At 36.9% G+C, this 14757-nt stretch overlaps 1 protein-coding gene across 1 annotated transcript in view; it reads right to left on the bottom strand.

The window, feature by feature from the left end:
• The window catches only part of FAF1 (Fas associated factor 1), a 169834-nt gene that overhangs the window by 42740 nt on the left and 112337 nt on the right, over nucleotides 1-14757 (bottom strand). The window contains exons 11-13 of the mRNA XM_061451261.1: nucleotides 14689-14752; nucleotides 13645-13726; nucleotides 3785-3939 (exon numbers count right to left, since the gene is read on the bottom strand). Coding sequence (XP_061307245.1) covers nucleotides 3785-3939; nucleotides 13645-13726; nucleotides 14689-14752 — 301 coding nt within the window. The remainder of the gene's footprint in view (nucleotides 1-3784; nucleotides 3940-13644; nucleotides 13727-14688; nucleotides 14753-14757) is intronic.

Raw genomic sequence — 14757 nt, 5'->3', positions numbered from 1 at the left:
GCAACGATATGAAAAGCTAAAAGGCTGCTTGCAGGCATTCGAGTCACTGTTTTATGGTTTTGGCACTGCTTTACTTGGCAAACAATGTACGCTGGAAATCTGTTAATATTATGCATAATCTATGTTTGTAAATGCTGTGTACAAACATAAGGGTATGCAAGCATGTGAAGATATACATGTATATATATGTATTCACTGTATATCTGTCCTGGATACAAATACATTAATACATGTTAATGAATCAACAAAAAAAGTTAGGCATGTGCATGCATACATATATACACACCTCCAATACACACATGTAATTAAATTGGAATGATGCTAACCAGTCAACTCTTTTTGGTCAGAAAGTGCCAGAACTATGGCTGCTTCTATCTAGCTCTCCTGCTTATCTATACCATAGAAACCTCAGGAATCATTTAGCCCATGCTATAGCCCGATGAAGCTGGTGAGATGCTGCAGCCACAAGCTTGGACCAAGAGGTAGGGCCAGAATTTTCAACACCATTACTACTGCCCCGACACCTCCTTTAAGTATATTTCTGCTGTTTGGGGTGGCACAGTAGCAAATATACAGAGCAAGCAATGGAAAGGAAACAGTGTATTTTAAGTCATGATTTACCACAAATTGAGTGAAATATAACAAAAAAGTAAAAGATAATAGTGTAGATTTGTGGGCTTTTTTCTTTCTTTGACCATGGACACCACAAATCACAAGAATATTCTAAACTGTTGCTCACTAAACTGAAGTCTAAACTATAGGTGGTCACATAGATTCCCTAACAGTATTATAAAAACACTTTGATTTCCTAAATGAAGGCTAATTATTTATTATTTTGTGCCCTTTTTTATGATTTTTTTTTTACTGTACTAATGAAAAGATTCATAACTTGCAGCATTACCCAAGGTAATTGCTTCCTTTCCTATGAACTTTACATCAGAGGCACTTAAAAGTTACAGAAGCCAAATCAAATCATCCTCTTAAGTGTATTAACTAGAGTTCTCCTTCAGTTTGACACAGTAACAGTCCTGGGTGGCTTATGCTCTTCATGCTCTTGCACTACTTCTAACACTTATCCTGGGTCTTGCACACAGTGTTTTCATCCTAATCTTACATACAGAACTTTTTGCTCCATTGCAAGGGGTGCTGAAGAACATAGTTTAGAGATTCCAGCTGAAAAGTGCCAGTGTACAGTAACACAGTGTTCAAAGCACACCCCTACATCAGTGTCCACCAAGAAACATATTAAAATGATGACAAGATTTTGGAGCTGGTTTTGTCATATAATATTCAGGATGGACCCCTATTTCATCAGTGAGAAGAACGGAAACTACTATTTTTGGAGTAGAATGGTATCCATAAATGTTAGAAAGAGAACAGCAGAGAAAAAGAACTGGAACATTCCAGATTTTTTGGCTTATTGAGAAAAGTATTTATATTTGAATTTAATCACGCCATGCTACAATAGTGAAAACCTGCCTTTTACTACTGACTTCTAGGTGTCCCTATAGATTGAGGTCAATAAAGTGGGACTGATTTCTCTGCTTTTTCACTAATGCAATTGTAACAGCACAAATGAGTTGCTCTTGGGCTACACCAGCATGCAAAAAGCAGTTCCCTCTGTTGTTGCCACCATTCAAATAAAAAGCTTTGAACTGTATTCATAGGGATATAGAACAAAATAAGCTCCAAGACCACTGTCACATAATGAAGGGTAGTAATTAAATAGGTGGTACTGAGTATATATTTATGGGAATGCCCACAGTGCACTGGCACTTCCCAAAGGGAGAAGGAAGCATCATGACTCCTCCAAAGAAATCACAGTCTGAGGAGCAGGATGTGACACTAAACACAACCAAGAAATTATTCTCATTTGAGCCAGCATGCCTTGCTTACCCCTTACTATTTTTTGACCTCACTGTTAATATGACAGTTTCTTTGTTGTTGTTAAGAGGAAGCAAAAAATGAAGGCTTAAAAACCCTATCGCACTGCATAATCGGCGAGTAGGTTCATTGAGAATAGCTATAAAGCCTTAAACAAGCCCTTTATTTTGTGTTTTAAGAAGTGTCATAAGGAGTTAATAGGACACAGCTGTACAGGCTCTTTCTAATAAGCAGCTTCTGTCGCTTTGGTCACCACAGGTGTCTCGGTAACCTGCAAACTCTTATTACTAGTGTATCAAAGTTGTGCTACTTAATAGATTTCTTTAGTAAAACACAACAAAGCAATTACATGGCTGTTGATCGTCAGTCATAAAAAACCCCTCAAACACAGTTTTTCAAAAGAAACTACACTGCAATTTTTTGTCATTGTAAAATAAAAGAAACTAGAGAATTAAATAGAAAAGGGAACAATAGAACAGCAGGTAGTCAACTGAACTTAGCCACTACAGATGGTTTAGAAATAGTGTTTCCTTCTACACCAACTTGTGGGATAAAAGAAAAGGAGGAGGCTCCTTACTGCCCATGAATGGCAATACCAAAAGACTTAAGCAACTTTCCAGTCTATGTATTTGGTCCCATGAAAGAACCTAGATGTTTCTTTTTCCTCTCTCTTTGCTGTTTTTAAAACTTCTAATCTGTTTTCGCAACTGCTTTTTTCCGTAACCTTTAATTCTTCTCTACAACAACTTAAACTAGAAACATAGCTGCTGATTCGTCCAGTGATGAAATGCAGGAGGTCAAGCAAGGAATTCCTGTGAAACACAAGTGTCATTTATAAAGTGTATTGGAAAAAGAGACTGTTCGGTTCTCCATCTCCACTTTTAGTAAAGAAATACTAACTACAATTTACATAGTTAAGAATAAGAATAGATGAATGCTCTATTCTAGCAAGCCACAAAAGAATGAAACAGAAATATGTATTTTTAATTGTTCACTAATCAATGGAATTGTGTAACAGAAGTGACAAATTTATCCCAGCTCAAATGCCTGTTGCATCTTTTGTTCAAAAGTTATAATAACTCTCATTACAGTAATATCCGCCAGACATTATCCTGGCAAGCAGTCATCTTCTGTGTAAATAAAGGTGATGAAATAAGGACCAAGTTAGAAAACCAAACAAATCTGATTTCTAAATATAACTATAATCATAGAATTGTTAATCGAGAGGTCTTAACATAAAAATAAGAAAATTCATTAGGAACACATAAAAGACATAGAAAGAGGTGGAATAAAGAGTTTTTTAATTCATTTATCCATCAGCAAACTGATGGTACCTCTAAGACATAGGATGGCTTTTATTATATCAAATCCTATCAAAATTACCAAAGCAACATTCTGTGTGAAAACTGTAGTTCAAAAAAGTTCATATGAATTGCAATCTTTATTTTGCACCTTTTTTTTTAATATTCATTTATGACATGAATGCTATTCTTAAAGTAAGGTCTTCATTAAGAACTGTAGTTATTTCACCAGATGGTTCTAATGCAGTTACACCTATACACATACAATTAGCGTCACGCAATATTATGGCACTGCAATGTAAAACTGCAAAGACGCATTCCTAGAACTATGTTTGTAAAATAAACTCAAAAGAAAAAAACAAAAAGGAAATGGTTTACTCAAATATTTTTTCCTGCACAGTAATAAGAAGTCTCTTTGTAATGAAGACAAGGACAGTCCAATTCTCAGTGAACATCACCACATCTTCATTGATCAGCTAAGAACAAGCACGAAGTTTTTAGTTCAAATAGATTTAGTTCAAGCAGCAGAAGATTTGATACACAGAGATTCGGGTCTTTCTTAAAAGAAAAGCTGATCCACTTACAGTCCAGAGTCTTACCTTGCTCTGTTTGCTTCTTTTGTCATGTCCCATGCCCAGGTTATGAAGTTCTGACTCAGATAGGAGACAATAGATTCAGCACAAAGCATTTGTGAGCAGAAAACGTTGGTTAGTACACTTTCATCATGGTGGAGGTAGATAGCAAGAAGCTTTCTCTGAAAAGACATGAAAGAAGATCTGTGAAAACATCCTCAGATAATGAGTAATTACAAATTACTGCTGCAGATTTGTGCATTAGTAAAACCTATGGTGTTTATCAAGGCTGCAGAGTATCTCAACACGGACACACCAGGGAAAAAACCCAGACGATTTCAAGTCAAATGGCCCATCCCTCCAAATCTTTAATTCTTCTGAATGCTTCCTAATATTTTATTTCAGGTATCAGAACACGATATATTGCATGAACGTGTACAATAACAATTGACCGAAAGCCAAAAACCTTATTAAGGGCCTTAGCTTAAGAAACTGAGTGAACTTTTTTCGGCTTGCTGCCCAATAGAGACATTTGGAACATTTCCCCAAGCAAGGAACACACCTCTTGATACAATAGCATCTACAATACGAAACGATTATAAACAACCTGAAAAAATGATAGCGCTGCAAATGTGTAAGACACAACAGAAATGGCACAGGAGATGTGGATTAAATCCCACATTGATTTTGTGAGTGCTGATATATCTCGTTTTATATCTTATCAAAGAGCAGATGTTGAGGATGGTGTTTATGGCCTCTTGAAACAAGATAATTTTGGGCCGAGTTCTTCTGAAACCCTATCAAGTAATGTCTGAGCTTCTTTGCCAGCAGCAAAGAGGTGTGCTGTGTCCCCATGACACCTCAGACAACCTTTTGGAAAGCAAGTCTATATGTTCGTAAATATAGACAGCTGACTGAGAAAAATACAGCTAGTTCTCCCACTAGCAACTTCTCCCACTGTAGGAGAAGATCAGGTTCAAGACCATCTAAGGAACCTGAAGGTGCACAAATCCACAGGACGTGATGAGATGCACCCACAGGTGTTGAAGCAATTGGCAGGTAAAGTGGTTAATCCACTATGCATCATATTTGAGAAATTAGGTGTTGAAGTTCCCACTGGAAAAGGGGAAACATAACTCCCACTGTAAGAAGGGAAAAAAGAAGGAATTGGGGAAATAGAGGCTGGACAGTCTCACCTCTGTGCCCAGCAACATCATAGAGAAGATCCTCCTGGAAACTATGCTAAGGCACATGGAAAATAAGGAGGTGACAGCCAACATGGCTTCACTAACATCAAATAGTGCCAGACAAATTTGGTGGCCTTCTGTGATGGGGCGACAGTGTTCCTGGATACGGGAAGAACAACTGACATGGATCTGTTGGGGAGATTCTAGAGGAAGCCATGAAGATGCTCTTGAGGGCTGGAGCACCTCCATAGCATCTCTGCTATGGAGACAGGCTGAGAGAGTTGCAGTTGTTCAGCCTAGAGAAGGCTCCAGGGAGACCTTAGAGCAGCTTCCGGTGCCTGAAGGTGCTGACAAGAAACCTGGAGAGGGACCATTTACAAGGGCAGGTACTGACAGGACAAAGGGGCATGGATTTAAACTTATTTAGATTAGATATTAGTAAGAAGTTTTTCACTGTGAGAGTGCTGAGGCACAGGGTGCCCAGGGAAGCTGTGGCTGCCCCATCCCTGGCAGTATTCAAGACCAGGTCGGACAGGGCTTGGAGCAACCTGGTCTATAGTGCAAGGTGTCCCTGCCAGCAGCAGTGGGTTGGAACTGGATGAGCTTTAAGGTCCCCTCCAACCCAAACCATTCTACGATGCTATATCTGGTATTCAGTGAATTATAAATACCATTCAGAAAATCACAGCTTTCCATTCCCACATACCCATATATATTACCGTATTTCAAAATCCTACTTCAACATATTTGCTGAGATGGGATGCAATTTTGAGACAAGCTGTCTTTGTAAAAAATCCTGTATGGCTATCACCTCATATACTGCCTTTGGATAAAACTTAATGACTGTTTATAAAAAGAAGAATACATTTGAACATTAGAGTTTGGGAAAGGGATTAGTAATTTGCATTAATGTTTGTCTAATTTAATTTCACTGTTCTTCAGAACCACGTACACATGTGCCAGGAAGGGCCATTAATAAGCCCAACATGCAGAGATCCATATAAGTGCAGCCAACAATGTTGACTGAAACTAAACTTGAAAATCCAGGGCACTGATGCACAATATCAAGCAATAAAACAGCATTTCTGTGGTGATATTTAATTTAAAAAGAAGAAAGAGGCAGGGGAAGATCAGGCACTGTCTGTTTTTGAGGATCAGCCATTCTGCATTTCAAAGCGTCGATCCCTGCAATATCCAGGTTACTGTGCTAGAATCTCGACTATTATATAGCAGTTGTAAGAGAGGGAGGGCAAAGATGTGTTTACTCAGTGATTAGGGCCTTAGAATAAGCCTCTAGCTCCTAGAGAGACAGCTCACCACTTATTCATTTGGACCAATTCACAAAGCCTAGAAAGATTAAACATCCATGCTGAGAAGACAAGCGAATGCAGACGGTGAAAAAGAAATAAAAATTCTTTAAAAACTCTGAGATGACTTCATTATTTTTTCCACAAGGAAACTTTAGGAAAGTGTTTAGTTAGAGAAAAACCCACATTGACCTCTCTCTAAACCCTTAATCTTTCCTTTGTGGTGGCACTGCTTTGTGGTAAGCGGATGGCTTTGCTCTCCTCTTTTCACTGGGAGCGGGTAGAAAAAAAAGGCTCTTGAGAAACACTTTTACTTCCAAAGAAACAACCCCATGAAACTGTTAAATATGAGATTCCATACAACAGAATGTTTCAAAATATGTACAGTTTTAGGCTTAAAGATTTAGGGACAAATTTTAGTAAACAGAACAGGCACATGCACAATAGGTGTTTACACTGAGCTACTTTACACGTGCATCAACATTTTTGTTGCATCAACAAATCTCACCATGCAAAGACTAAACTCGATCGCATATAAAAGACTGTACTTGCGTCTAATAATTGATCCAAAATGTTAAGGTCAGGCACAGACATACTACAAACGAAAAGAGGTAGCAGGAGGAACTGAAGTGCTGCAACATGACTTTGAAAAAATCTTCGTGGAAGCCAGGGATATTCTTTCCTTGGAAAAATACATTCTTGCAAAAGGCTCACAGCTTGGAATTTGATGCTGTCGGGGATTTTTCGTGTTTTGTTTTGTACTGGGTCTTAATGATTTTTAATTGTTTGTACTAATCCATGGTAGTATATGTTTACAAGCAGGGTTTTGTTGCTTTTATTTCAAGTCTTTGAAAAATCAGAGTATATCCTATGGCTCTGTGATGACTAACACTGAGAACTTTTCAGTCAATATTAATAAAATAGGCTCATGAAACTGTTGAATAGTCCTGGCTTCCATAAAAGAAGCCTCTTAATGGAGAACTAATGTGTTCTGTGTTGGATTTCTCAAAAGTAAAACGACTCAGGGGTTATATTATTAACATAAAATTTTAACCAAGAAAGAAAAAATTCGTACAGGGAAGAACTTTAACTAATCCCTATGAAGGCATCAGATACTAAAAAGGTTCTAAGTACTGAACAGCTGATGGACTTCCAAAGCTCTTAGGACTTTAGGAATTTAAGCGATGAAGAAATGTATTTTTCAGAGTATGTGGATGCTGAAAACCAGGCAGTCATACACTGGAACTTTCAGAAGAGGCCTGGATTTACAAACATACTCGGCAGTGTCTCATCAATGTCAGTAAGACTTAAGGACTTAAAAGCTTGAAGCCTAAGCTCCAGGTTTCATTTGATTTCAGAGGAAAAAGGGCCAGGAGAACGAGGTTTTTTTTCAGCATCTGGGCTGTCTAAATGCTTTAAAAAAATCCAGACCTCAAGCATTTCTTTTCTGCAGCCTCTGTTGTATTCAGAATGCCTGAGACTCAGCCATACTTTTGCTCCCTTGCCTCACACCGACCACTGTGTGTTGGGAATGAAGCACTGCAGCCCTCTCCAGCCTGATTTTGCTCTGTTGATGGAGTATGCCCAGCACATGGCACCCTGGAAGGAAACGTGGGCTGTAGATGTACACTGTACTGTAGAAGGGCAGCCCCTGACAGGCACAGTCCTCCCAGCTGTAGCCATGCACTATGAAATCTCTCTGCCACATCATCCAAAGTATAGCGACATCCTGATACACCTGACCAAGAAATCTAACATGCACTCCCACAGAAGATGAACACATTAAAGACCTGTCCTATGTACCAAAATGGCTGTGGCATCCACTTGCCCATTTTTGCTCTTTGGAACTTCAAAGAAGTTAATGCACTTTGTACAGAATTAGAAGAAATGAAGGAGAAGCTGTCACTGAGGCGTAAAGAAACACAGATCTTCATCATGTTGAGAGACTGAATTGATAATCCCTGAGTAATGGGATATCCAATGGGATATCACCCAATAACATGACTTCAATATCTGAGAAGAACATGAACCTGAATTAGAATAGCAATACAGTCATAAGGGTCAGGAAAATCACAGACCTGAATGGTTATTTTCGAATCTCGGGTTTACAAGTTCAAGTAATGACTGAGACAAAAACGTTCACGATGTAACATCTTCTAGGACATGAATGTTCTTTCAAGCTGGTAGGCTAATGAATCAAGATCTTAATTTTTCCTCTGGGTTTTATGTAGTGAGAGCTAATTCAAATGAACAAAGGGACACATTTGCACATCTTCAAGCCTTTGAAGTGTACAATCTGATCCACCCATCTAAGGTGATCTTGGAGATCAGCCTCCTTGGACACAGCTACTCAATCATGCACAACCCTTTTTTCCCTAACTAGAATGCAAACCTTCTCTAACACTGAAGTAATACACCTTCAAATTTTCTCCACTTTGAAAAAGAATCAAAGGAGTAGTGCAGATGGGGATTCATAGGAAGCTTTGTCTGTGTATTACACAGAACAGAACAAAACCTGCTGAAAATAACCATTACTAAATTCTCCTGCATGAGTCAAAAGAAAGGAGACAGACACCAAACACAGAGAGACACAGGGTACTAACCAGTCTCTAGCCTTGCAGAAGAGGATCTGAACTAAACTGTACCCCACAGATTCCTGAAGTGGGAGTGAGATGATCCCAGTAATGTTCTCATCTGGTCTTTCGTATTACACATGGCATAAAATACCCCTAAACTAATTCCTAATTTAATCTTCAGTAATTTTATCTTTCAGTAAAACATCTAGCCTCAAAAAAACATCAGTGACAGAGAATCCATGTGAACCATGGTAAGCTGTTCAAACAGCTAACCACTCTCCCAGGTAAAGGTGCATTTTATTTTTAAGCCTGATTTAGTCTACTTTCATCTTCCAACTATTTGATCCTATTATACTGTTGTATCTCTATTTCAATCAATTGAACTTGTAGTGAAATCTTACATAATGGCAAAGAATATCCAGTAATTAAAACCAAACTCAAAGAAGATCTATAAATCACAAGCTTTGAAAGAGAAGGAAATGTAGAGTGTGGCAGTCAATGTCAAAAAACATCCACTATTTAATATCAAGTACAGAGGATGCTGAAGAATACTGAAGAGACCCATACCCAGGTCTAACCTTTCAGATACGAAAGATGAAGCTATTCTTCAGATATGAAGAACAAAGGGTGTGTAGGCATACAGTGAGACTACTGAGCTGGTATGTTGTAGCAAACTTCCTAAGCAATAGTTATCCACAAGTTCAGGATTAATTTAAGAATGAAAGGACAGAACTGTTAACCCACACATCAGGCAGGACTGGAAGAAAAATGTAGGTGACTAAAATGGGACTTAACTCAAATTTATGTAGTACAGTGTAGCTGCTTTACCCTCCATGGGAACCTAGTTATACTTGTATACCTGTCCTCTACAGTTTCCAGCAGACCGTGTAGTTTAGTTTTCAAGTTCTGTTTAATTGGAATCTATAAAGTAGTAATTTCTCCATCTAGCAACCCTCAGCTCAACTACAGATGCATTTTCAAAGCACACCCAGGATACACAATATGATCAAGCCCCTTATGAAATGTAGGAGTAGCAATTTGACTTGCTTTGAAATGTGCCTGGAGTCAAAGGACAAGGTGCTGGTGAAGCTGTGCTCCTTGGCATCACTCTGCATTATTTAGGGAATAAATGGGGGGAAAAAAGATGACGAAGACGAAACCAAAAACCCACCCTGCAATTGCGACTCAGAACAACTTCCCTCCTCTCCTCAAGGTAGCATCTGAAGGACAGACTTCAAATTTCTAAGACAAGACAACTGCAGAGTAGTCAATGCTGTTTCCATAATGTGCTCTATCAGAATAATTATCTCTGTGAATCTTTGTTCTGTATTGAGTTCAGCATGAACTTCATGAACTGAAATAATTACAAGGGGCAGTTTTCTAACTTACACAGATACAGATGATACCACAGAAAGCTCTGTATGAAGGAATAGTCTGCTATATATAAAAAAAAGCTTTTATTTGAACATGGCAGGAGGAAAATTTCTTCTAGATATTCAGGAAATAAAGTACGCATATGTGAGACGGATGGTGCTGCCACTAAATTGAACCTAAGAGACAGAACTCAAGGAGGAGAAAAACATGGCTCATTTTCAGTATGAAGGAATATATATTGAGGTGACAACACCAATCTGTGCTAAGAGAGATGTTTCACATATTTATTAAAAGTCAGTGGACAGAAAGGTTGAGAGAGGAGCAGGAGGTGATCTGACAGAGGTATATAAAGAGAAGAGCTCCTGAAAAGGTAAAGCAGATGTCTTTATTCTTTCTCTTAATAAAAGAGTAGCAACCACTTATAAAAATGAAAAGACAAACAAGCTCTAATAAAAGAAAATACTTGAGTATTATTCAAGTAAATAGCTCAGTGAGATTCAATATAGTGATTTAGATCCTGTATTAATAACAGTACTGCCCTAAGTTAGGATAACCCCCCTGATATTTCAGAATACAAGGCACCCAAAAAACTGCTTTCAGTCACACAGAAACCCTCCCCAAACATCTTGCTTAAAACTGTCCACTGTAAGATTTCTTCCCCGGCATCAAGTCTAGCTATTTCTATGGTAGTCCAGCTACTCGAGCAAGCTAAGCTTGCTCTTCATAAACTAATGTAACACAGAAACGTTTCTTTCCAATTGGCACAATAAGTAGAAAAGGACTTTCATGAAGTAACTTGTTAATTTAATAAACCTCTGTCTCTCTCCCTGACCCAATTTAAAAAAACACTAATGAAAATATTTTCTTCATACATACAATAAGCCTTGGAAATGAACACACAATGCCCTCAACTATCAGGCTGCAGGAGGTAACTGGAGATTTCATTGGCAAGGATGCCGGCTGTTAAAAGCAAAGCTCTGTATCTTGCTATTGTATTTTTGTGCTAAAGAGATACACAGGTTTCAAACTGGAGCTACACTGAACATCATTCCATTGCTCCTAAAAGTACCAGTTCCTCTAAAGCAAAAAGCTACCCATCATGAATGTTAGTCTTAACTATCTAAAGATCTAAAATGCAAAACTACAGTAATAAAAGCTAAGCAAAACGTAGCTAACAAACACCTAAACTTTTTTACAGGGTATATATTTTTCAAGTAACTTGTTCTTAAAAAATGATGAATTACCATCCTTTGCAATACATGAAAAGCCATGAAAATTTAAAAGAACAAGGTGAACTTTCTTCAGAAGAATTTTAACCCATAACCTGTGTTTAAAACACACATTTTGATGCACATTAATTTTCTTAAAATAAACCAAATTAAACTATTTCTGCAAAAATGCTTCAAGTTCATATATAATATTTTTGCAGGAAAAAGTATTTACAGTATAGATTAAATCATAGCTGATGGCTGTCTCGGTAGACCTAACTGTAGAGTGCACCTTCTGCTCTGGACAGCATTGAGAATTTGTCAAGAAAAGGCTAAGATCTCTGAGCACTCAAGCTGCCAAGTGCTCTCAAATTAAATCAGTTTGAAGCGGTTTTCATTAAGATGGATTGAGTGTGGCATCGTGAGAAACACTCTATCAAATGTAGTGTTTTACTTAGTGATTAAGTATATACCAGTTGATGAAGCTACTCAAATCCTTCGTAATCCCACCACTCCAATAAACATTTAATGAGTATATAAGTTCAAAAAGCCTAGCAGAGGATTTAAACCTTCAATCTTGTTTTTATTTACTCTTGGAACTCAATTTCTCACTTCAAGTGAAGAATGCTGGTGCCTGAAGCTCATCTGTTGCCCTGGTAAAATTAAGTGCCCTCCATAGTATAAATTAGAAGACAAGACATACAGGTTGCAATTTCTCCTAAGTTTTTTTCTTACACTGATGTACATACTGAATTACTTTATGAAGTGCAATTATAAAAAAAAATAATGTATCCCTTATGAATTCCAGGAGGCAGTACTGAAAAAACCTCCAACTTTGTAACAGGAAAAAAAAGGAGTAAAACTAAATGGTATTTATATATTCTTATACCTTTGTTTAAAGTCAGAATGTTACAATAAAAATCATGTCATTTCACAGGGTAGTTGGGAGGGAGAGCTTTCAAAACTTAGGCAATTTTTACATTGGAAAATATCAGAAATAGAAAGTGACATGAATTTCAGATGTGCTACGTTAGCAGTGTAAGTAGTACTTCGAGTGTTAGAAAGATAAGTAACTGCACTGCATTAATTTCAGATTTATAGGTATAAAAATTACATATGAAAGTTCCTAATAGGCTCTTGTCCATGATTATACTGATATGCTGTCAACAATTTAAGGTAATATGACTCAAAATGAGCTTCCTAACTCAAACACTTATCTTGTTGAATTATTATGATTTCTTTGAAACCAGCATTAAGGTCTACTTTAACGAGTTATTCTAAATTAATACTTTGTCACTGAATTACGTGTCCATTTATGCTCTGAAATCTGTACAGAGACATGAAAATATTCACTAGATTTCGAGTGTACGTACAACAGGTTAAGCACGTGTGAACTTAAGAATACTACACTGTAGATTTGTAACAGTGCACGCTTATCCCTAATATAACCATACCTTCCAACATGCATAACTACAGGCAGCCAAAACATGCTGCATTTTAAAATTAAATATCTATCAAGACAACAAAAAGTAAATTTAAACTGCGTGATTTTCTTGTTTGTGTTTCAGCTTTCTCTATGCTCGATTATGCAGGGGTTTGGGTTTCTCCTCAGTGAATCAAGTCACCAAAACTTAAATAAACTATCCCCATTCTAGCTTTATTAAAATACTGATTTGAAAACTGTGCATGGAAAAACAGAAACTTGAGATGTCTGGTTGGATGCACAGAAAAACTAAACTAAACCTTAGTACTGGAATTCATTTGGCAGCTAAAGGCTGTACAAAGGGGGAAAAAAAAAAGCACACTGTATTTCAGAGACCTTTCAATTTAAATTTACAATTTCATTAGTCATCCTTCAAAGGAGTTACCAACACACAGTGTTGAACTTATCAACCACAAGACTCGCAAGCCAGTGTTATCTGGTGCTAGGACACCATTATTTCAGGAAGAAAAGGGACAAGGGGTTGAGGGGAAAGAAAAAGAAATAGAATAGCCCTGAAGACTAAAGGATTCCAATAAAAACACAGCCTGAATGATTAGGAATGGTAAGTTATTCACTGTAATTTCAACAACAACAACCAAGTATTTCAGTCAGACAACTAAATGCGTGTAACATTTGACAAACAATAAAAGATAACTACATTTTAGAGTTATCTTTTTAAGAATAAAGATGAAACATTTACAGCAATTTCCATTTTTCCCCTATTAAATAAAGTAATTTTAATACACACTTACATCTCTAGCTTTCCCATAGAAGGCTTCTTGAAAAGCAGCCTCTAATGATCCAATAAAATAAACCGGATGGCAGTCACCGTATCTATTTGAGATAAACTTTCAAATTAATACAAGAACTTAAAAATATGCAGTTTCAATATTCTACCTCTTCATGTATTCTGCAAATATAATTCACTGGCTAAAACTTCAGAAACATTAAGTACTACACTTTTAAAGGACAGAAGGGAAATACATCGAAGTCATCTGCCTCCCACCATTCAAAAGCTCTAAGTAACTGACTACTAGCTTACAAATTTGAGCATAAAAACTTTGTTTACATAAATCCAATCTTCAAGTTCTACATAATTTTTCAATCGTGACTTGTTTCTTCTCTTTAGTACATTCTTAAAGGTTAACTGAAGCTTTTCTTATATATACATTAATATGCCTCACATTACAAACTAACATTTCACCACAGAGAAATTAAAACAGAAGGCACAAACTTTGCAGTGTGTTAGTTTGCAGCTTCTACCTGTCTGATGAAACATGGCAACTGTTTAACAGTGTATAACTTGGTGGTATAAAGGTGGGGTTTTTTTTAAAAAGCAGCATTTCTGTATTTTTTAAAAGCAGAGATTTATCCAACCACTTCATTATTGGGAAAACTTTCCTGCAACTTTGTATATATTTTTCAATATTAACTGGCTTCAGCTATTCTGTTCCTGTATATTATCTTAAAATTTATATATATATATATATATATATATATATATATATATATATATATAAAATGAGTCTTTATTATCTTTCTGGACCCTTACATGATTAATGATATTAATTAGTGGCAAATTAAACAACGCAAGAAACTGCCACTCTAACTTGGACTGAGAAATTTTTTTTCAGAAACAGTTCTAACAAAGTTAATCTTAAAACAAGCTAGATTAGGATGTCTAAATGTGCTATGAGCCCACCAAAAAACCCACAAATTTGGTTTATTTTTATTTGCATTATTTACTAATTTTTACTTCGTTTGTAACAACTGCAGGGATAACAGGCTAAGCTTACCTTGAAGAGAACTCTGCTGTAAATTGTAATAAGGCATCTCCTTCATTTTCAGCATTTTCTGGCACTTAA

This window comes from Pezoporus flaviventris, unplaced genomic scaffold (assembly GCF_033815535.1).
Source record: "Pezoporus flaviventris isolate CSIRO_AGI_PZ_B2104156 unplaced genomic scaffold, CSIRO_AGI_Pfla_v1 ptg000013l, whole genome shotgun sequence".
Lineage (NCBI taxonomy): Eukaryota > Metazoa > Chordata > Aves > Psittaciformes > Psittacidae > Pezoporus > Pezoporus flaviventris.
The sequence above is the reverse complement of the archived record's forward strand: the minus strand, read 5'-3'. Positions and strand labels throughout refer to the sequence as shown.